This window comes from Oncorhynchus gorbuscha, linkage group LG18 (assembly GCF_021184085.1).
Source record: "Oncorhynchus gorbuscha isolate QuinsamMale2020 ecotype Even-year linkage group LG18, OgorEven_v1.0, whole genome shotgun sequence".
Lineage (NCBI taxonomy): Eukaryota > Metazoa > Chordata > Actinopteri > Salmoniformes > Salmonidae > Oncorhynchus > Oncorhynchus gorbuscha.
In genome coordinates this window covers 20571148-20595628 of record NC_060190.1, presented here as the reverse complement: position 1 = coordinate 20595628, position 24481 = coordinate 20571148, and the positions used below count along the sequence as shown (strand labels likewise).

At 40.7% G+C, this 24481-nt stretch overlaps 1 protein-coding gene across 7 annotated transcripts in view; it reads right to left on the bottom strand.

Moving 5' to 3' along the window:
* Window positions 1-2062: 2062 nt before the first annotated feature.
* The window catches only part of slc8a1a (solute carrier family 8 member 1a), a 47556-nt gene continuing 25137 nt past the window's right edge, over window positions 2063-24481 (bottom strand). For 4 of the 7 annotated variants that reach the window (XM_046310904.1, XM_046310907.1, XM_046310908.1 and 1 more), the window contains exons 3-11: window positions 15192-15298; window positions 12717-12737; window positions 12271-12288; window positions 12155-12169; window positions 8137-8205; window positions 7165-7292; window positions 6140-6239; window positions 4080-4352; window positions 2063-3743 (exon numbers count right to left, since the gene is read on the bottom strand). In XM_046310904.1, coding sequence (XP_046166860.1) covers window positions 3367-3743; window positions 4080-4352; window positions 6140-6239; window positions 7165-7292; window positions 8137-8205; window positions 12155-12169; window positions 12271-12288; window positions 12717-12737; window positions 15192-15298 — 1108 coding nt within the window. In that variant the 3' untranslated portion in view covers window positions 2063-3366. Of the gene's footprint in view, window positions 3744-4079; window positions 4353-6139; window positions 6240-7164; window positions 7293-8136; window positions 8206-12154; window positions 12170-12270; window positions 12289-12716; window positions 12738-14186; window positions 14288-15191; window positions 15299-24481 lie in introns of all 7 variants that reach the window. The other 3 variants (XM_046310909.1, XM_046310910.1, XM_046310911.1) reach the window with 3 other exon arrangements.

Here is a 24481-nt window from a genome sequence, read left to right as displayed (position 1 = left end):
ACTCATTCAGAACTATAGAGGAAAAGAGGGGTGAAAGTCCATTCAAAAACGCAGCTCCCCTGGAAGGTAACATTAGCTATTCTTGTGTCCCCAAAGGGTAGGAAAATAAATAGCTTGAATCTTATATTTTCAACATTGAGGCCAACTACCTCACTTTGACAACACTGTACACTATATACAAAAAAAAGATAACACAGACAAAGTACTGCTTCGTCTTTTCCTCAAACTTGACATCAGCGAACTCAAGCAGAGCAATGTCGTTTTGGACAGTACGAATAACTATCATCAACACAAGAGTATGAGATATTGCCTTTCATACAAATAAGAAAATGATTTGTTCACATTACTTTAAAGAGTGTAGTCTTTCAGATGACATTGTTCCAGGAGCAGACACACAAAAACAAACTTAATGAACCCAAATCCATTACTACTCATTGTCAAAATGTGTCCCCTAATGCTAATGATAACTCCGGCTTATTATATACAGTTATGTTTACACTCATGCATATAGTTTACAAGTAGCACATTGATAATCCAACATTGAGGATTATTCAGACATAGACAACACGAGGTATAGACAACACTAGCACACTATGCTCACCACAGTGCTAAAGTGAACATCGCCGCACACCTGGACAAAGAATCAACAACAATGTATGACTAAACTTGACACACAAGAAATTCTTGACTTTTCTATGAAAGAAGCACAACTGTAGAGTTTTTGTTGTTTTCTCTGTCACCTGCAGTAGTTAACAGACTAAATGAAAGATGCTAGGGACATCAAATATATAAAGGGATTGGCAGTCTCTGTCTTGGAGATCTTGATAGCTTACTACAGGGATGAGCAATGGACCTCATCATGAGGGACTGCAGTAGCTCGTGGGTCTGCGTACCCACATCAATACCACCCCCCCCCCCCCTCCCGTGAACAAAACATTTTAGCGAACCCCTCGTGATAGCGAAGAGAAACATTTAAAGTTTTTAAGTTAATTTCCTGCAATTCTACACGTTGCCATGGGGTGTAGAGAAATTTTGCCGTTTTAAAGCAAGTTTGCTGCAATTCCACACATTTTGCAACAGGGCGGAGAGAATATTTTTTTATTTTACAACTAATTTAATGCAGTTCTACTAATTTTGCCATGGGGCGGAGAGAAATATTTGCAGTTTTACAGCTAATTTCATGCAATTCTACCAATTTTGCCATAGGGTGGAGGCTGATGCACAACCAAATTTCGAAATTGCACCTTGTGTATCCTATTATTCTAACTCTCAACTGTAAATTGAGACTCCAACGAAGCTCCTAAGAATTGATTTATTTATTTTTATATATTGGTCCGCAAGCCTATCCAAGGAAGTTGCCCATCCAAGGCATATTATACATTTTCTGGACTTTATCGTCTTACTACGATGGAAGTCCTATTCACCCAAATTTGGAAGATCCATACTGTATCCTTGTCTTATGATATAATTATTGTCATAAGAGGTCTGATAAGAATCAAAAGAGCTTCAACTCAACTAACCACGCTAGAAAAGGTTGATTCATTTTCCTAAAAACATTTTCAAAAAGCTTTCACTGAAAGATATCTAAGCTCATTCCTTCCAATTATATATTTTCTGTTGATAAAACTTGATTTCAATTTACATTGTTTAGTTTTTGTTTTACAATGAGATTTAATTAGTAAATTGTGTTAAATGTATTTTAGTGAAAATTCAGATCCCCTTTTGACAAAACATCTCTGTGTATTATTCTGTGATATTCTCATCTTTTACACTTGTCTCCACTATATAACATTCTCACAATCTCTTCATTGTAAAAATGGTCTGTTAGCAGACAAAGCCGACTGAATGAAATATGTTTAACACAATTAAAAGAAAGATCATAGAAGACATTATAGGATATACAGTAAATACATTTCACAAAGCCTTAGTGCTTATTTCACTGTCACACCCTGACCATAGTTTGCTTTGTATGTTTTTGTGTTTTGTTTGGTCAGGGTGTGATCTGAGTGGGCATTCTATGTTGTGTGTCTAGTTTGTCTGTTTCTGCGTTTGGCCTGATATGGTTCTCAATCAGAGGCAGGTGTTAGTCATTGTCTCTGATTGGGAACCATATTTAGGTAACCTGTTTGGTGTTGGGTTTTGTGGGTGATTGTCTCCTGTGTCAGTGTTAGTGTCACATGGGACTGTTTGGGGTTTACACGTTTGGTTTTTTGGTAGTTTATTCATGTATAGTTTTCTTATTAAAAACAAACATGAATTTCAACCGCGCTGCATTTTGGTCCTCCTCTCCTTTGACAGAAGAATCCCGTTACACACCTCTAATTCATAATTTATTGACTTGTCTAGTGTAATAGTATTGTCGCTGATAAATGTTTCATGGGGAATTCCTAAAAATATATAACATGTGCATTAGTGACATTTTATATCAAGACATTCTTCTAGTAAGGAAAGGTTTCTTTAGTGTATGAAGTATTGGAGATGCAGTCATGACTGCAACTGTACTGTGAAGACATAACAGGAGTTATAGTCTCATTTAGGTATTTACCTCGGTAACTATGTATTTATCATCCATATGCCCTTCGCATTTAAACAACCACTCACATTTCTGTGTTACAGGAATATTATGACATATTTGTCTAGTGTATTTTTTTGTTTGGGGGGGGGGGGGGCACTGAATCGAAATCGTGGACGCCAGCCAGCAGCACTTTTAGGCATAGCTTTGAAGTTCTGTATAACCAAACAAGCAAGTTTTTTGCTTCATCTGAAATTACATTTGTGGATACACAGCCTTAGGAGTCTTGATCCAATGAAAGTCAACAGAGAGCTTCCATTTAAAATAAAGCTGCAACAACAGGATTGAAGGAGCTAGAGGACAAACACTAAATTAATAGTTAGAAAAACGTTTTCACGTTTGAATTTCTTTGGGCCACCATCCTGCTGGTGTTGGTTTAGAGGCCTTTAGTTGTAGTAGTGGATTCTTCACATGTCTTGGATGTGGCAGTAGATGGCTAAAGCATTGGAAGTCATGGATGTTAGATTTAGGACAACGGGACGTGGTAGTCAATGGTGTAGGAGACCTTGGATGTGACACGCCAATGCCTCCAAAACCCTTGGATTTAATCGTACATAGTTCAGAGGTCTTGGATGAAAGCGATAATTATTATTATTTTTTTCAATCTTTCAATTTCATTTTAGAAGCTTTCAAATACTTTTGAATAGCTTTATAAAGACCTTTTAGAAGCTTTCAAAGACTAAGAAGCTTTCGAAGATCTTTCTGAAGCTTTTGAAGACTCTAGAAGCTAAAGCTTTCAAAGATCTTTTAAATATTGCTTTTTGAATCTTGCTTTCAGATCCTTTATAGAGAAGTTAGAAGCCCTTGATGTGGCAATAAGCTTCCAGGGAGGAGAATACGATGTACATGAGCCACAGGCTGAAGAAGAGACAGGTGGTCGCGATTTTGGGGCCCCGGGGCCCACCCAGCTCGCCCCCAATCTCAGGCCGGCGCCGGTACATCAGCACGGCCACGGCGACAAAGGCGAAGATGGTGAATAGGGTGACGGAGAAGGCCAGGGTGCCCGGATCCACCCGGAAGTCATTTCCCTTGGAATTGTGGTAGATGGCGGCGATGGACCAGGCCACGCCGATCCCCAAGAAGACGTTGACGGCATTGCTGCCTGTTACGTTGCCGATGGAGGCGTCGGCGTACTGGTCCTGGATTGCAGCTACCTTGCTGGCAAACGTGTCTGGGGGAGTGAGAGAGAGATAAAGAGAAAGGGAAAGGAAGAAAAATAAGAATTGTGAATGGAGGTAGGGTGACATGGATCCAAAATTAGATGTCCATGCATGACAAGAGATATGACATAGTGTACTACTCAAGAACACTTCATACAAAGCACTGCTTTTAGGAGTGACAATGCCTAATTGTGATAAAACCCTGTCATGAGAGTTCAGAGTTAGATGGTGTATGTTACTAACCTGGCGTCCCAACGCCGCAAACACTAGATCGGTGACAGAGTCCTAATAAGACCCACCGTGTGTGTATACATGTCTGTGTGTATTGTGGCATGTATGGAACACACCTGGCACAGACGTCCCGAGCGCCACAAACACCACGGCAGTCACGGAGTCCTTGAGGCCCACGGTACAGCCAAAGTGGGAGGCCAGGTCTCCAATGAAGGCGGTGAGCAGGCCAATCATACTGATGGAGACCACGAAGCAGGCCCAGCCGTTCCAGTAGTCGGTGGGCGGCACAAAGGCAAACAGGAGCTTCCAGAAGACGGTGAGGAAGTGCATGACGTAATCAAAGCAGGAGGGCAGCTTCTCCTCGCCGCACTCGTCCTCATCATCATCGCCTGAGACATTTCGAGGGGAGGACAGATGTGTTGTAACCCCAGTTTCGTAGTTGAATTTCAACATTTAACATGTTTAAAACCTCTGCTACAATGTTACGTTTCTCTGCAATGTAAGTAAACAAGTCTTAAACTGTGAGTGGACCAGGAGAAACTAGCCACCACTAGTCCATTCTAAATTAAAACACAGACGTTCAGGCAGTCCTAGTAGCGTTAGCCCCACTAACGCTGAATTTCCACATTACACAAATAATGAAGCCTCTTATCACATCAAGTCGGGACAGTGAGCCACATCTCTACTCATTGAAGCCATGGGAGAGTTCATTAGGGTGACTGACAGCGTGGCTTAAAATAGCTGATGGGCAAAATCCATCTGAATGCGTTTCTCTGCATGGGAGCAGGAAATGGTCACATTTTGTGTGTTAATGTGTGTGTGTCTGTGTTTGTGTGTATTTTTGCTAATACAATACATGTCGTGTCCATGAGTATGTCTCAAGACATAGGCCTGCATTTCAATACCTGTTTCAATGCTTGTTTCTATGCATGCGTGGGGGCGTGTGTGTTTTATAGTATGTGACATTTCAAAATGTTTGGATGCTTTAAATGGCAGGATGCCATACTAATTTCAGCTTGTCAGCTAGTAGAATTCACCGTACACTTTTGAGGAAGATAATCTTCAGCTGATAATCAGCTGAGGGGACGTGCTGTACCAAAAAGAACGAAAGGCAGGAATAAACGTGATTGCTCATTACATGATGCATTCTCAGGAGCCTAGTATGCTGATATGTGTTGCTTACTGAATTTGTTTATTTTCTAAACAGTATGTGGTACTAGCACACAATATGCAGTTTAAGTAAGTAGTAGGAAAGCCTGATTCTGGACATGGCCACAAACACACGGCCACACACACACACACATGTAGTTCAGAACCCCACGAGCAGACTAATTCACTACATGGACTTTTTAATGATCGCATTACTAGCCCTGGAGGAATCTCCTCTGGAGTGCACCCCCATGTCTAACAAGCTTTGTCTTCTTCACTCAGGCTCTCAGTGGAACTTTGTGTGTGTGTGAGATGTGTGTATATGTGATTGTGTGTGTGTGTGTGTGTGTGTGTGTGTGTGTGTGTGTGTGTGTGTGTGTGTGTGTGTGTGTGTGTGTGTGTGTGTGTGTGTGTGTGTGTGTGTGTGTGTGTGTGTGTGTGTGTGTGTGTGTGTGTGTGTGTGTGTGTGTGTGTGTGTGTGTGTGAGTTTGTGTGTGTGTGTGTGAGTATGTGTTGCTTGATGAGTTCGTTGTGCTTCGGCGCTGCTCCGCTGATAAATCAACAGTGCATTGGAATGTGCTTCGGATGGCATTGTGGCTAGGGTGATTGTGTAGCCAATTAAGACAAATGTGATATGAAAGGAAAATAACATCTTTTGGACAAGATTTGATCTAGCTCTGAATACATAATCCCGTATTGTTGTCCAAGAATCAGAATGTAGGTTGCGTCCCAAATGGCAACCTACTCCCTATAGTACACTACTTTTCAACAGAGCCCTATAGGCCTTGGTCAAAAAGTAGTGCACTATAAAGGGAATATGATGCCATTTGGGACGCATGGTGGTGTTATGTTTAAGAGGCTACCCTGCACTTCCTAGACCTAGGGAGTTTTCCCCTGCCACTCTAGTTGTGGCTTGCTCTTTTGGGGTTTAGGCCTGGTTTGTTGGTTAGGCAATTTGTTACAAACAATTTTCTAAAAAAAGCTCTATAGGCTGCCAATGAAATGATTGGTTGATTTATCTGCTTACCGGAGCTGACTGTGATAGCTTCCATAAACTGCTGCCTCCAGCTATTGGTTCCAATCAATAGAGCCAAGTTGGTCTTCTTAATCAGCTTATCCACTGTGTTCTGTGGGGCACCAGAAGATAATATTTCAGTCTATTAATCCTCAATCCTGCTTATTTAGCATTCCACAAACACAGATACATGCCCAGTGAATACACCTTGGCGGTGAACATGATGTACAAATCTATAAAGTACAATAAAGACAAACCAGTTTGATTTATCAGGGCAGACTGTGAGCTAAACCATTTCACATCCACTATATCAACCTCAAAACATACCCTGACTCCTACCCCTAAAACTACCCCAAACTACAAAGACATTTTTAATGCTCAAAACCTGAAATGTTCATCCTGGTCTCTTTCATGTGGAATATGGAACTTACAGTATCAGTGCACCTTTTGGATTGACAAGATGGGAGATACCACTTAAGACAGAGGTATGACTTACTGTAAGTAATGGTAAATACAATCTCAAGTGCAGCTGATTGTCTTACTCCCTTTCCAGGTGGTGGAGTGGGTGGTTTTATAGTCCTCTAGTTGTTTTACGGTCCTATCAAAGCTGTGATTTACTGTTATTAAAGGTACAATTTGCAGGTTTTTGCGCGACACGGCAGATTTCAGATATAAATGAGAGTTAATGATCCGTCATTCTCATTGAAAGCAAGTCTGGTACGCGGTAGATCAGTTCTTTGTGCGGTATGCTATGCTTCCCCTCTTGAAGTTCCGTTTTTGCTTATTTTGTGTTTTAGTTTTGTACGTCAGCTTCACGAGTTGAAAATACAATCTTTTGGGTTAATCCAAATATATTTCACAGCGTTTTAGATATTGCAATGATTATCTACACTGTACATTGCTTTTTGTGTCACTAAAACTAAAATCAGGGGAACATTTTAGTAACCAGGAAACTTCTAAGAAACCAAAAGGTAGTCATTAATCTAGTAAAATAGAGCGCCTCAGAAACAGACCAAAGCGGAAGTGTGGTCTCGTACCTTGAACTCATACGACTCCTCGATGACAACTTCCAGTTTGACGTGCTCCCCGAGGGTAGGCCGGCCCATCTCAGCGATGCGCCGTTCCTCCTCCTCCTTCTTGGAGAGAGCTTCCTCGTCCCCTTCCTCTGAGGGAGAGAGGGGGAGAAAGATAGAGATGGAGAAAGGAAGAGGAAGGGACGAGAGAACACATTTGGGTGGTTAGCGGCCATGACAAGGACGATACCCATAAGAGGCCATTCCTGTGTTTCTGTGAGTGGTCAAGGTAGCTGTTGACTGTTCAACACTTGCTCTTGAAAACCTTTACACTTTTCAAAATATTGTGCTAAATACTATGCTGCCTTGGATATTTAATTTTCCCATAATCCTTTCTAGCACAGTTCCAGCTACTGTGGTGGATGCATAACCTGGCCAGAGCATAACAGTTCAGCTTGGCTATGTTTAGAGAGGCTCATAAGTGTGAAAATGTCACTTGAGTCCAGGTTACTGTTGCAGTGTACCTTCTTGTGCTCTGTTTATGCTAACTGAGCAATGGTAAAGTGAGGACGAGGAAGAATGCGCATTCACAGGCTACATAAACGATCTGTGGTAGGAGAAGCCACAAAGGTGTGTGAAAGAGGCAAATGTGCAATAGCTGCATGATACTGACTATTAGCTTTGCTGTGACAATCTAGCCATTTGACTGGCCCAAAGCTAGTCACCGAAGCAGAAGCAGAGACATACGGAGCTGATGGAGAAAGGGTGTTCTTTCAGAGTGACACTGGAAATAAAATAGCAGACTGTTATTTCGCAGAGATTTCCAGCCGGAGGCAGTATTGAGACGACCGTGACAGAGAACTCGTGAGTCACACAGTGGCGTATGTACAGCCTTTGACAAAACACCGGCACATGGATGGTGAGAGGGAGGATAGAGGAGAGCGAGGCGATAGAGAAGTGAGGGGAGGATGGAGAGTACAAAGGGAGGATGTATACCTGCAATGCTGATAATGGTGGCGGGGACAGGGTTATCCCTACCCTGCACTTTCCGGTAGACGTCCCTGCCTGAGGGACAAGTTCACAGTTCATTGCACAAAGAGCCCCCATTAGATTAAAAAAGAACAGTTTCAAAGTTTTCCGGATAAGTCAAAAACACTATCCAATATATTTCACAATATTATGGTGGAGGAACGCACGTTTCAAATGAAAAGCTGTTGAGATTCTTTGATCCCACTGTAAACTTTACTTTGTTGAGTACATGAGTTCGAGTACATTTGCTTTGAGACTTTTGTTAAAGTTGCAGCTCTAGAGGAAATATGTTTTTAAAGTTATCCGGGGAAAACCAGTGACTGTGTTTGATTGAAAAGATTGTTTTTCATATAGCATTGGATCCAAACACTCCTCCCGAAGAGTAACTGAATGTGAAGAGATTTGTTCCTGCCCATCATTAACACACCTGATTCAGCTAATCTCAGCCCAGACCGAAGAGCTGATTGAAGTGTGTAGGCTAAGTGCTATCAACTGTGTTATTGCTGGGCTGGAACAAAAGCCTGCAAACTCAATACATCTTCAGGACCGGAGTGACCACTGATATATATTTGAAGTTGGAAGTTTACATACACCTTAGCCAAATACATTTAAACTCAGTTTTTCAAAATTCCTGACATTTAATCCTCGTAAAAATTCCTTGTTTTAGGTAAATTAAGATGACCACTTTATTTTATGAATGTGAAATGTCAGAATAATAATAGTGAGAATGAATTATTTCAGATTTGATTTCTTTCATCACATTCCCAGTGGGTCACAAGTTTACATACACTAAATTAGTATTTGGTAGCATTGCCTTTAAATTGTTTAACTTGGGTCAAACGTTTTGGGTAGCCTTCCACAAGCTTCCCACAATAAGTTGGGTGAATTTTGGCTCATTCCTCCTGACAGAGCTGGTATAACTGAGTCAGGAAGGTAGGCTTCCTTGCTCGCACACATTTTTTTCAGTTCTGCCCACACATTTTCTATGGGATTGAAGTCAGGGCTTTGTGATGGCCACTCCAACAACTTGGCTTTTGTGGCAAAATGGCTTAAGGACAACACTTTGAAGGTATATTTGGGATCATTGTCCATTTGGAAGACCCATTTGCGACCAAGCTTTAACTGATGTCTTGAGATGTTGCTTCAATATATCCACATAATTTTCCTACCTCATGATGCCATATATTTTGTGAAGTGCACCAGTCCCTCCTGCAGCAAAGCACCCCCACACATGATGCTGCCACCCCAGTGCTTCACGGTTGGGATGATGCTCTTCGGCTTGCAAGCTTCCCCCTTTTCCCTCCAAACATAACGATGGTCATCATGGCGTAACAGTTTTATTTTTGTTTCATCAGACCAGAGGACATTTCTCAAAAAAGTACGATCTTTGTCCCCATATGCAGTTGCAAATGGTAGTCTAGCTTTTTTATGGCAGTTTTGGAGCATTGGCTTCTTCCTTGCTGAGCGGCCTTTAAGGTTATGTCGATATAGGACTCGTTTCACGGTGGATATAGTTACTTGTGTACCTGTTTCCTCCAGCATCTTCACAAGGTCCTTTGCTCTTGTTCTGGGATTGATTTGCACTTTTCGCACCAAAGTACGTTAATCTCTAGAAGACAGAATGTGTCTCCTTCCTGAGCGGTATGACGGCTGTGTCGTCCCATGTTGTTTATACTTGCGTACAATTATTTGTACAGATGAACGTTGTACTTTCAGGCATTTGGAAATTGCTTCCAAGGATGAACCAGACTTGTGGAGGTCTGCTGATTTCTTTTGATTTTCCCATGATGTCAAGCAAAGAGGGACTGAGTTTGAAGGTAGGCCTTGACATACATCCACAGGTACACCTCCAATTGACTCAAATGATGTCAATTAGCCTATCAGAAGCTTCTAAAGCCATGACATAATTTTTTGGAATTTTCCAAACTGTTTAAAGACACAGTCAACTTAGTGCATGTAAACTTCTGACCCACTGGAATTGTGATACAGTGATAAGTGAAATAATCTGCCTGTAAACAATTGTTGGAACAATTACTGGTGTCATGCACAAAGTAGATGTCCTAACCGACTTGCCAAAACTATAGTTTGTTAACAAGACATTTGAAAAAACAGTTTAGATGACTCCAACCTAAGTGTATGTAAACTTCTGACTTCAACTGTACTACAGCACATACAGTAATCGCCAGGCATGTTAGATGGTATTACAACTGGTCACACCTTACACAACAAAGAACACATTCATAAACCATTCATGAATCATTTGTAATACCTAAATTACCATGATTAAAGTGTGTCAAGTGTGTAAGCTTTATGAATTTCTATTTCCTTGTAAAATAGGGGGAATTCAACTCAAGTTTCTGGAGACATGAAAAGATTTGAACCAGAATTGAGCTAGTTCATTACATTGTTGTATTTACCTTATCTGCAATTAGCCTACTGTATACCGTTGAGTAAGTACAAAGTGTTTGTGGAAATTGCATTCCCAAAAGACTTGATTGAACCCTGATGAATAGTGTGACCCTACCATTAACGGTTCACGACCCAACCGTTAAAGGACCACAGAATGCGCTCAGTATGTCCATTTTTTATCCGAAAGAATTAGATTGAGCAGTAAAAGCCCCACTTTTATTCCATAGGCTGGGATCTGCACTATGCAGCTGTTGCAAGAATACATTTTTCACTGACTGGTTTCAAAAACAATGATTGATAGGCAGCTTGAACTTCTTGAATTCAACCATTATTGGGTTCCATTACACATTTAGATTTGTGAGCAGCTATCCACAACAACCACAATTCGTAAGGTGCAAATAGCTAAATGAGAGAGCAGCAGTGTGATTCACATCAATGCGCTATGTAGATATCAATAATACATGATATCCGTATCGCCGTACACTACACTGCTGTCATCCTTACCTTCAAGCGTTTATTCAAATGGGATAGTCTTTGGATGCCGACAGCAGTCACACCATCGGAAGACATAGCTTGGACTAGCCTACAAAAGCCTTTTCCTGCTCTTTTCCCATGATCCATCAAACACATTTGGTGTGTCATCATAGTGGTCAGACTCGCTCAGGTGGAACAAATTTAAACGTGCGCCTTTTTTCAATGCTGAGTTGAATGTCATTGACAAAACAGAGAAAGGTCAAAGATATTTTTTCGCAAACATCCTTTCTGAATTGAAAAGTAATCCTCAAAGTAATCATCTAGTTTTTCAAAAGTATCTGTAATCTGATTACACAATGTTTTCTGGTAATGTAACGGATTACAGTTACCAGTTTTTTTGTAATCCCTTACATGTAACAGATTACATGTAATCCGTTGCTCCCCGACCCTGTCAATGGCATGGTATTAAACACATCAAAGACGTGGTTTCCATACGGTTAATACCACTCCATTGACTCCATTCCAGCCTTTATTATGAGCCGTCCTCCCCTCACCCCACTGGTACACGTCTACATGAACACACAGTGAGGTCGCACACACGCATTCATCATCTTTCACACTCTTTCGCACACAGTGAAGTGTGACTCATTCAGTGATAGGATAGGCCTACACATTGAATGCCTGGAAGTGCCACAAACCAAGGTGCAAACCAAACAAACTACATTTCTAGTACTCACCAAAGAAAATACTATAGTAGTACTACAGTAGTACACAAAACATATCCATTCAAGTGTACTCAGTGCTGTCGTTGGAGTATATTTGATTTGAAAATATGCCATGCTCAAATCAACTAAAGTCTATCAGAGCATTCTCAATATAATCAATATATTACATCGGTTTGTTATAAATGTCTCTGTGTAAATAGACATATTTACAAAGATAGTCTAAACAATGAAAGAGTAGCCTGAAAGGCTTGTGCCATTAGTAGTGGGTAGGAGAACGCACGATTCTCACAAAGGTGACACATATGTTACTTGAATTTGACTTGCTTTAAACTGCAACGATTTAAAGCAACCAATTGCAACACTGAATCGTCTCTTACCATAAAGCCTTTTGTCTATTAAAATTAATAAAAAATGACCCATTAATTAATCAATCAATCAATATATACATGGAATCCAAATAATATACTATTTTTGCAATAGTAATATACCATACCTGTCTTCACGAATCCACCTAAAACCATAAAAAAATAAAGAAAATAAATCAAAGCATGCCTTTTGTTGTGAGTGGGTATTAGTTTTAAATGAAGTATCTTAATAGTATTATTGATTAATGACACATTTTGAAAAAGCAAATGATAATTAAACTCTAGGAATAAAAATACTGTATAGGCCTACTTCCAATTCACTCTAAATCACTCTTTAATAAGAACAGTTACACATGTTTACTTGCAACTGAGAACATCATTTAGGAAATGTATTTACCCTTCCGTAGAAGGTTACCATGTACAGGGACTGCCAGTGTTTGCACGCTTGACATGTCACGACAACAGTAACAGACAATGATTGACATTTGAAGTAATAAGTGACTTCAGAAGCGAGGGAAACAAAGAGTGTGACAGCACACCAGAGCAGACTAGCGAGAAAATGTAGACTGCTTACCAATTTCTTGAAGCAACACAGCTGATAGGATGGAAACAGATGAGACAAGAGACAGTTGAGCAGAGAGAAACGAGAGATGAGAAACATGAGATAATGGAAAGAAGTAACGAGGAAAACAGAGGAATGAATATACACAAGCTGGTGGAAAACAGTTATAGCCATCAGGCAAGTTAGTTATAATATATAGATGTCATGGTTAGATTGTTGTTCACTACAGACTAGACATGTCTAGCAAGTTTTTGAATTTCAAATCAGGCTTTTACGACTCAAAATGTTATACACTAAATGACAATAAAAGACTTGGGCCAATCAAATCTCAGAAGCACAATTTAAATTCCCAATATCTAGGAGTATTTAAAGATGTAACACATTCTGAAATAAAAATAAGGGTTTAATAGTGGTATTTGTTACACGCTAAATGTTTCCACTGGATGAAAGTTTAAACAATGACAATTGATGCCTAAACGCACACTGAATAAGTCAAAACAGATTATTGTCAAAATGATGTGCTAACATTAACCTGCAGTGTACTCTTCTGGGCCAAGTTTCCTGAGAAGTCTCATAAGAGCGTTTTAACGATGCACCGTCCCTAATGTTTGGAAATGTAATGTTACGAGGGTTTTGGGAAACAGGGCCTTAGGCTCTGGCATAGCTTAATTTGGAGGTCAACATGAAACAAATATTAAATGAAATGGGCCCACAATAAACATGTACTGCAATCACTTCTCTATGATGGCAAAATGTGCCTAATAACTGAACCACTGCAACACTCCATTTTGTCATTAGCACAATGAAAATATGTTAAAAAGTAATTTCCATACATTGAGAGTGGTGATTCAGTACATGTATTGGTACCATATATAGACGATAATATTGTATTATGGCGTTTCTTCCAAAATCCTACAGTAAGGAGTTAATCAAAGTCCAAAATGCACACTGCAAAACTCATAACGTTCTTGAGTATTGTTAGTGTGTGTTCCAAGCAACACCACAAACAGAAACAGTGGAACACAGTTAGTGCCCACGGGGTATGGTTAGAAAAGGGTAAACTCGGACCATTTGTTTGGCTGAAGACCACAAGACCCTCAAGGGCTAGAACATGTGGAGGTACACATTTCTACAGAACCTTCTTGAGCATACAACCACTACCACTCAACGTTCCACCTTTGTTTATCAACCAAAAAGCTATTGTCGCTCTGCACGCCTCATAGGATGGGAAAGAAACTCTCTGACTCTGCTCAAATCCTGTTCAGCCCACCCCGACTGAACAGCGGTGTTGACCAGGGGAAGTAGAAATACAAGAAACCAGAGGAGAGGGTAGGTAGCCTTGCGACAGCAGAGGAAATACGAGAGGGAGCAGAAGAGGGTGAAGAAAAAGAACAGGAGCGTAAGAAGGAAGGAGTGGGAGGAAGGAGAGGAGGAGGTCAGAAGCTTGAGCCCATCTTCTACTCTTTTCAGTTACTCTCACACCTGTCAATCGCCATTTCCAATGGGGCTCCTGCAGCTCTATGTAGAATGTGGCCTGTCTTTCATATTCGTCGTGGTCAAGTATTCTAACCGCTATGGTCTTCCTGCAAGGGGACACAAGACAAGGTACAAAACAAAAAGGGCAAGGTGAAGGACGAGGGCGGGTGGTGGGGGAAGGGGGAAGGGTAGATTGTGCAAGTTTCACAACACACACACACACACACACCAAAAAGGATTTGGATTGGATTCGATATCCACCGGGCCATCCATGGATGTACAGATGGAACAGTTTGTCGGGGTTCGGGGGCAGGGGGAAGTCGTGCTCTGTTGCCCACCCGTACCTCCTCGTGGTGCATACATGGAGGGACAGTTGGAACTCTTTTTGGAATCTCAGTTTGAGTTTAAAGATGAAAACTTTTCACCTCAACTGTCTTCATTGATCTTCACCTCTGATCATAATATCAATATTGCTCTGTCTGTGCATTTGATATTGTTATGTCCTGGTATTTACCTCTCATAACATTGATATTGTTTTGTCTAGGTGCTGAGGTAAATAAAAGGTCACAGCTAAAAAACAGTGACTACTCAGAACAAGTGCTCTGTAGTCTAGGTCTGACTAAAATTGTTTTAGGATCAATGCTGGTCCTGGAGGACCACTATGTATGCTGGTTTCGGCTCCAATCAATCTTGGGATTTATAATTAAGAAATATACACCTGACCATTACACAAATATGGTTGAAAGGTAACAATGAAAAAGATAAGTGGGTAGGAAAACCTGCCTATAACTGTTCTCCTCTGTTCTCAATTTTCCCAGAATTGGGAAAATGCTCCATGGAGGATGGAAATGTGGCGTTTATCTATGTATACCCAATTGAGTAGGTCTGGGCAAGCAAGCACAAAGTAATAGTGGATGGATCCAGTAGGGGACGCCATACATGGTGAATGGAATGGGGGCGGGGTTAAGGGGTACAGGGTTGGGACCAAAGCCTGGGAAGGGAACGCCCCACCTTTCCTCTCACTCATCTCCAGCAGCTCAGGCTCTCCCATCTCAAGGAAGAAGTTCTTGTTTTTCTCATATTCCTCGTCATCGATTATATTGATCTGTATAGTTTTGCTGAAACAAAGAGAGAGAGAGGAAGAGAGAGAAAGAAGACAAGGTTGCAGATAGAACAGCGTATGGAGAGTGCGAACATGAGGGAAGAAGAACGACGGGCCATGCATCGCCAAACGACACAATTCACAGCACAAAAACAAAATGGGAGGATGGGTTGTAGGGTGACATTAAGCGATTCTGGTGGGGGGAAACAATAAATCACAAACAATGAAATGAATGTATTTTATACAAAAATGTAATGGAAAAATGAAAACACCCCCATATATCGCTTCATCAAAACACGAAATTTAAGTTCTGAATGAAAATATTTTAAGACAAATGAGGGACACAACAATTCACAACAAATATTTTATAGAATGTGACTTTGCAGTGCTGTATTGTACTGTTAGGGCCTGTGGCCTATAAGAACACTATGTACAGACAGGCATGGTGGACATTTTTTCCCTCCTTCTTCTCAACAATAGGTCAAGTTATAAATTATTATAAGTTATAATAAGGCCTAGAGAGTCTATCAGTCTATTTTATAGTCTTATACTGTGGCTCAGGCCCATGTTTGAGAATGACCAGGATACTCTCAACAGCGATGCTACCCAAATATGGAGACTAAAACAACTCTCCAAGACAAAAACAGAGCACCCATGGGTTGAAGATGCACTCTTGCATATTGTTTATAAACTAAACCAGGGGGAAATTATTGCCTGATCCCAGATATGTTTGTGCTGTATATCCAACTCATGACAAAGACCATAGGACTTGGCAAGACAGCACAAACAGATCTGGGACCAGACCAGACCAGGGGTAAGGTGAGAGGGAGACGACAGGCTTCTCGCTCTAACAGCTAGCCAAACATGTCTGAACATATCTCCAAACACCACACTACTAATAAACTTGGACAAAATATACAAGTAATGACAAAAAACTATGTAGGTAGCTTTGAAAGAAAAGTCTTTCTACTTGCCTTGACCCTAAACAGGAGATGACATTGCCAATTTCTAAGTTATTAATTGTCTGATTGCTAATGTTGAATAATGCAGAAACTAGCTGCTGTAGCAGATTGCCATTTGCTGTTGGATTTGAAATAATAGCAAATAATCACAACAGATTATGACAAGTTTCAGACTGTGGCTATTTGTTCATAATGTAGGTCTACTAGAGTGGCCTACCATCAAAAACAATGGAGAAAATGCATCCACGATTTGTTGACAATTTATCGTCCTAATTAAATAAACCGCCAATCCATGTGATGGTTGATGAACGATACTTCAAGACTGCTGTGTTTGCCACATTTCACCCCTTACAAGATGGACCATTTAAATCGGGCAGTTAACTGCATCTAATAACAGAACATGTCCATGGTCTGACATGTATTTCCTTTATTAAAGGTAGGCTAAACACTGATTACGAGTCCTAATGGCATTATGTTAACATTGGTGCGATATTAATTGCTTACACATATTCAGAGAGTGTGGGATAAACAGGGTCATTAATTGGAATGGAATTACACTGTCCCTTGATAAAACAGTGCTGCTTTGTAGCAACTGGAAATGTCAAAAACTTTTGGAAGGGAAAATTGCCATAGAAAATAAACACATGCTGTATAGTCAACCTGGTCTCAGACCATTTCATATTATTCTGTATGTAAATCCAAGACACTCCTATTTAGTATGATATGTTACATTCTATTCTGTATGTTAAGTATTAATTTGTGGATGTCCATCACACATTTAGTTTGATAAGTTAATAATTACAATTCATATTATATGTTACAAATTTGCTAAATGTACAATATGTTACACATTTCCAAAACATATGACATGTTAGAAATTCTAGCTAGGTGGGTAATGTTAGCTAGGCTATGGGTTAAGGTTCAGTATTAGCTAAGATGCTAAGTAGTTGTGAAGTAGCTACAGTTGTCCGTAATGAGATTTGGTCTCACAACCTTTGGGTTGCTAGATGTTCACATTATAAGCCAACCCATCATTTTACATTTTAGTCATTTAGGAGACGTTCTTATCCAGAGCTATTTACAGTAGTGAGTGCATACATTTAAATACTTTTTTCATACTGGTCCCCCGTGGGACTCAAACCAACAACCCTGGCGTTGCAAGCGCAATGCTCAACCAACTGAGCTATATGGAACTACCATCCACCCTGACCAACCACCACAGTAAGTCAACATCTGTCTTATATAACCATAACAAACGTATCATTTCATACTAATTTGAGTATCTTGGATTTACATTTACTATGTTACGTCTACTCTATGAGACCAGGCTGGCAAACGTGGGTTCCACAGTGATTTGTAGGTATATTCTCATAGGCATATTGGAGGTATGCTGGTTTTGCTCTTACATTGTTCCTAACATTACATGGTTTTTGGGTTAGAGGCTACGAGATGACTGGAAGCTAATATTACACAGTGTGAATACAGTAAGGGTGAATTGTCAGTAATAATGTAATATTCAACCTTTATTTAACTAGGCAAGTCAGATAAGAACAAATTCATATTTACAATGACAGCCTACCCCAGCCAAACCCTAACCCGGACGCCACTGGGCCATTTGTGCACCACCTTATGGGACTCCCAATCACGGCCAGTTGTGATACAGCCTGGAACAAACCAGGGTCTGTAGTGACGCTTCTAGTGCTGGAATGCAGTGCTTTAGACAGCGGCGCCACTCGGGAACCCAAATACTTTGCTTACTTTTTCAAAACCTCATTAGGTGGAAGCTAGAGAGGGATTGCCAAATCACAAACTAGTTCAAATTTATTGGAACCTCCAAACTGATTAGAATTAGGGCAATTATGTGGGATAGTCAACCTGAGCATGCAACAGTTTAATTAATGTTTTGTTTGTCTATTCTGTGAGAAATGTAATTTATGATTTGGTGTGGAAATGTCACATCAATCACGCTGGAATTGCCCATTACTCAAAGTCAACTACTAAGTGACAGAGGACCTTTTTATAGCTTCATTAAGCTGATGTTCACGTGATTGACTAAGATTAACATGAATTATTGATCAACGGCCTCTTGGTGCCACAGAAGTGAATGAGTCTCTGGTGAAAGGAAATAGCAAGAGTCCTGCTGGGTGGGTCCTTAGGTGACATAACAGGGAGTCAGTCATTTCCTCTTGTGACACTTCCTATTCACCCCCTTCAAGCAGCCCTGGGTGTCATGGATTAAACCAGGGGTGTCAAATTAATTTAGCCCCAGGTGCCACATTCGGTCTTCTACGAGGTCCGGTGGGCCGCACTGAAAATTGGTTATGCTTCCTTGCCATCAAAATTCTATCGTTTTGGGAATTTTCGATGCTTCCTGACTGTCTAGCGATTATTAGAGATTTGGACAGTCAAGAAACTGTACTAATGTACACTACCGTTGAAAAGTTTGAGGTCACTTAGAAATGTCCTTGTTTTTGAAAGAAAAGCACATTTTTTGTCCATTCAAATGACATCAAATTGGTCAGAAATACAGTGTTGACATTGTTAATGTTGTAAATGACTATTGTAGCTGGAAATGGCTGATTTTTAATGGAATATCTACATAGGCGTACAGAGGCCAATTATCAGCAACCATCACTCCTGTGTTCCAATGGCACGTTGTGTTAGTTATTCCAAGTTCATCATTTTAAAAGGCAAATTGATCATTAGAAAACCCTTTTGCAATTATGTTAGCACAGCTGAAAGCTGTTGTTCTGATTAAAAATTCAAAAAGAAGGACATTTCTAAGTGACCCCAAACTTTTGAACGCTTGTGTAGGTCTATTGACTGTGCACAGTAATTATTAGTGAGCTGGACAGTCAATAAACTATATGAATACATTGTAGGTCCACTATCATTTCTACACAGTTTAGATTTGGTTTTAGTTATTTTAAATCCCCCCGCGCAGCTCCCCCAAGACTGCCACACAGAGAAGCACGAGATTGAACTTTACTCAACTTTCTACAGTTCTCCCCCTTAGTTAACACTATCAACTGTGGGAATTGTGATCGAATCAACACAATATTAGCCACTTTCAATTCAACATACTGAAACAAAACGACCTGCGCAAGACTTAGAATGCAAAGGCAGAACGCATCTGAGTAGGATTCTATTGAAGTGACATGCATGACTCAGCCGTTCTCTACACAGACCTGTATGGCATAAACAATCAGAGCTGCTGCAGACCTACAATGCAAATAGGTCTTTCCCTTTCACATATCGTCGTGAGTAGATGCGTTTGTTTTGAGATCAAAGCAAGAGCTGCATCCTTTGCTAGTTAGTCAGTTATTAGCCCAGTCATATATCATTTGTTGTCAGCAATGGGGGTGTGATAGCTTCCTACAAGAGCACAAAACGTGTACATTTTTAGACATCTTTGAAAAGCGAGTCCGGTAAAGAGCTTTTTTTGTCTTAAAGGAGCAGTGTTGTATTTTGAAACAGGCTTGAATAAGCTAAGCAGCCACTAGGCAGAGGGGAGCATACTTTCTCTGATTCTCTGTAATAATGGAATGGGAATGATAATGCATTTTATTTTGTAAAGTGGTTTCTTGCATCAAACAGCACAACAACATTTGCAGTCACCTCCTTGTCTGACGGACAAGTGGATAAACAGGTTCATGTCAAGCATACATTGAACACCACACATTGACTGCTACTGTCAACCTACAGTAGCAGCCAATGTGTGGTGTTCAATGTAGGTCTACATTCCTTGACTTTTGAAAAAGACATGTGAGGCTTGACATGAACCTGTTTCAAACAGTGCATCGGCTGATTTGACTCAGTTGGAGGGATGGTTCATAAGCTTACAGTAGCAGCCAATGTGTGGTGTTCAATGTAGGCTTGGCATTAACCTGTTCATCCACTTGTCCTTCAGACAAGGAGCTGACAGCTATTTCCATGTTAAAATGTTATGGATGCATTTTCTCCATTGTTTTTGATGGTAGGCCACTCTAGTAGGCCTACATTATGATCAAATAGCCACAGTCTGAAACAGTAACTTCAAACAGGTACAGCCTGCAAACTAATACTCATTTGGCAAATTCAGACGGCTTGGGATACAAAACCTATTCAGTGGCTCTAATCTGCAAAAATCAACAGAGAGACCCCCCTAGTGAGCCATTGTTACTCTCACAAGCAAGGGGAACCGGGTATAGGAATGTCTCCACATTTCAACTGGCTATTGAAGAGACAAAGTCCCCTTTGTCAAGGATGCGCAACAAAGTTAAAGTTGGAGGAAAACAACCCTGTTGAGCAGTCGGTTTGAAAAAGGAGGGGCTATTTCTAGTGTTGGCTCTGAGCAGGATTACATGTGACAGCTTCCTCACAGCTTTGTCAAAGGCAAGTTCTGGATGTAACTTTTGCAGAAGCCAAGTGTACAAGCAGTTTAACTGAGAGATACAGAGAAAGAGAGAGAGGGGGGGAGACTGACTGACAATGGGTGAGTCATGACAGAGCGACTGAATGGCAATGACAGTAAGAGAGGGATAGAGAGAGAGAGAGAGAGAGAGAGAGAGAGAGAGAGAGAGAGAGAGAGAGAGAGAGAGAGAGAGAGAGAGAGAAAAGCCCCTTGAATTGAATTGAGAGAGAGAGAGAGAGAGAGAGAGAGAGAGAGAGAGAGAGAGAGAGAGAGAGAGAGAGAGAGAGAGAGAGAGAGGGGGCAGAGAGGACATAAAGGGGAAAAGAGAAGCGAACGACAGAGAGAGTGGGAGAGAGAAAAAAAAGAGTAAGAGAAAGAGGACATGGGGACAAGGGGAGGAGAGAAAATGTTCCTCTGGCTTCTTAGCCCCGTGTCAATCATATCCCTAAGAGCCAGCCCTCCAACTGAGTCAAATCAGCCGATGCGCTGTTTGACTCAGGGCCAACCACCAGCTGCGAGCCAGCATCTCCCCAGTCCTCAGCACTTCCATACTCCCACTCAAAGGCATCCATCCCACAAAACAGGCAGTGTCAACGGTCACAATGCCACTGAATGTCAACACCAGTGGCCTTGTCAACGTCAGTTACCTTCCTTGACAATTTTATTTCCAGTGAAAGACAGCCCCAGATAGTTATACTTTAATGTCCGATTTGCGAAAGACTCAAGTTCAGAGTAGGCTTTACTGTGACCAGAATTGAATAAAAATGAATGGTTTAAAAACCCTTACACTTGTGGAAATTGGCCTATTTGGTTAGGGCTACATTTAAATGTGTCTAACAGAACTATAAAAAAGCATATGCAGGACAATGGTAGCAACTGAAAGAGAACACTGGAGATTATGGGGAAATAATAAACCAGAGGTGAGGACATGAGACTGAATACAAACATTACACTGTTGATTTTATGTGCATTTTACATTTGCTGTACTTTTCACAGTCTTTGTCAATAACAAAATCTGAAAATACTCTGGTTACATTCAGTAACATACTAAGAATGTTCACTGAAATGTTGGATTGGCGCAAACTAAGAAAAAAACAATGACAAGGGTTTGAGTGAGAGGTCGAACTGGTGTTTCCAGGTGGCCACACACCTCTCCAAACTGCACATTTCCTAAGTAATTTCAATGCCCTTTTATGACTCAAGGAAAGAGCCATCAACTATAAGGTGTTCTTTGAGCTCTCCTAGCTTTGCCATTGAGGAACTGAAGCAAGCCCACTTATAGTCTTCTGTTTGGAACACAGCACCGTCACACAATTACGTTCCATTATGAATTGCAATCTGGGTCAGGTGGGCATCTTTTGAAAGCTTATTTTATTGACAACATGGCGGGCTAAGTTATAAAATAAGATTGTACATTGTTAGGCTTTGAAAAGGCACTTCAGACAAACAGATTGTAATTTTGGTGCATATAGAATTAGTGTATTTAAGTGCGTGTTCGCATCTAATTTTCTTCACAATACGACAAACATAAGCTCATTGTGTTCAGGACAACCCAGGGTATAACGCATATCGTCCTTGTAACTATGATCAAACAGCGCTCATAAAGCTTGATACTGTAAATGTATGTGTTCAAATATGGAAATGTGAAGCACACATCAAAGCGATATTTATTATAACCCTCAATGTCTCATCTTTCAGAACACATCAACTCCTCTTGATTTACAGCATTTCCCTCACTCAGACAACAACAAATGTGCAAAAGTAGCCCTATTAGCGGGAGGGATGGGAACATCTTGTTGTCGCGTGTAGTGCTCAAGTTTATAATGGCTGTCAGTCAAAACCCACGCAGCGCTGTGAAGCGGAGAACCTGAGCTCTGAAGTCATGTATAGCACGTTACTCTACAGCCATTGCGTTCCAATTAAGGTGCTTATCAATGACAAGATCTGCCATTTTCAAGTTATTCTAATTGAGTAAATCAAAAGGAGACACATTAAGTGCTAAAGAATAGCTTAGCAAAGCCATCGAGTTGACCAGACCCAAATGAGTACTATTATAAGAACATGAACAGTCATGCTAAACGAGACGAAACCAAATAGAAAATGATGTCCAGTCAGCATAACATCTTTAAAACTACTGGGATGCACCTGGCTCAGTGTGGTACAATCTTATTTTTCAAACATGCTCTCTTTGACATCACTGCTTTCTAGGAATTTCTGGGTTTCAGTCCTAGAACTTTTAGGAACAAGGCCTCTTGGCCTTAGGGGACAACCATGGCCTTCCGGACAGCCAGGATACATGGTAAGCTCAAGTTGAAGTAGTGTGTGAAAGATAACCCACAAACAGGTTGTGAATTAAAATCATTAAGCATCTCTTACGACAGTGCCATCTTGGGATTCCCCTCACATACACATCTCCCAACCTCATAGGCCAAGGCACAAGGGATCCATTCCCTCCCTATGACTTGTTGAGTTGCCTGCATGCAAACACAAAGCATCTGGCACTTTCCTGAAGTTCCAGACAGACATTTGGCAATGTTCTGCGTATTCCTTTAAAGCTCAGTTGTCCTGGGTCTGCACAACTCTGCCAGGACCTAGGATCAAGAGAGACACTCAAGTGTTTTAGTATTATCTCTCTTGACACAATGATGAAAATAATCATGGCCTCTAAACCTTCAAGCTGCATACTGGACCCTATTCCAACTAAACTATTGAAAGAGCTGCTTCCTGTCCTTGGCCCTGCTATGTTGAACATAATAAACGGCTCTCTATCCACCGGACGTGTACCAAACTCACTAAAAGTGGCAGTAATAAAGCCTCTCTTGAAAAAGCCAAACCTTGACCCAGAAAATATTGAAAGAACTATTGGCCTATATCGAATCTTCCATTCCTCTCAAAAATGTTTTAAAATGCTGTTGCGCAGCAACTCACTGCCTTCCTGAAGACACATAATGTATACGAAATGCTTCAGTCTGGTTTTAGACCCCATCATAGCACTGAGACTGCACTTGTGAAGGTGGTAAATAACCTTTTATTCCGAGGCTCTGCATCTGTCCTCGTGCTCCTAGACCTTAGTGCTGCTATTTATACCATCGATCACCACATTCTTTTGGAGAGATTGGAAACCTAAATTGGTCTACATGGACAAGTTCTGGCCTGGTTTAGATCTTATCTGTCGGAAAGATATCAGTTTGTCTCTGTGAATGGTTTGTCCTCTGACAAATCAACTGTACATTTCAGTGTTCCTCAAGGTTTCGTTTTAGGACCACTATAGTTTTCATTATATATTTTACCTCTTGGGGATGTCATTCGAAAACATAATGTTAACTTTCACTGCTATGCGGATGACACAGCTGTACATTTCAATGAAACATGGTGAAGCCCCAAAATTGCCCTCGCTAGAAGCCTGTGTTTCAGACATAAGGAAGTGGATGGCTGCAAACTTTCTACTTTTAAACTCGGACAAAACAGAGATGCTTGTTCTAGGTCCCAAGAAACAAAGAGATCTTCTGTTGAATCTGACAATTAATCTCAATGGTTGTACAGTCGTCTCAAATAAAACTGTGAAGGACCTCGGCGTTACTCTGGACCCTGATCTCTCTTTTGACGAACATATCAAGATTGTTTCAATGACAGCTTTTTTCCATCTACGTAACATTGCAAAAATCAGAAACTTTCTGTCCAAAAATGATGCAGAATAATGTATCCATGCTTTTGTTACTTCTAGGTTAGACTACTGCAATGCTCTACTTTCCGGCTACCCGGTAATAGCACTAAATAAACTTCAGTTAGTGCTAAATACAGCTGCTAGAATCCTGACTAGAAACAAAAAATGTGATCATATTAT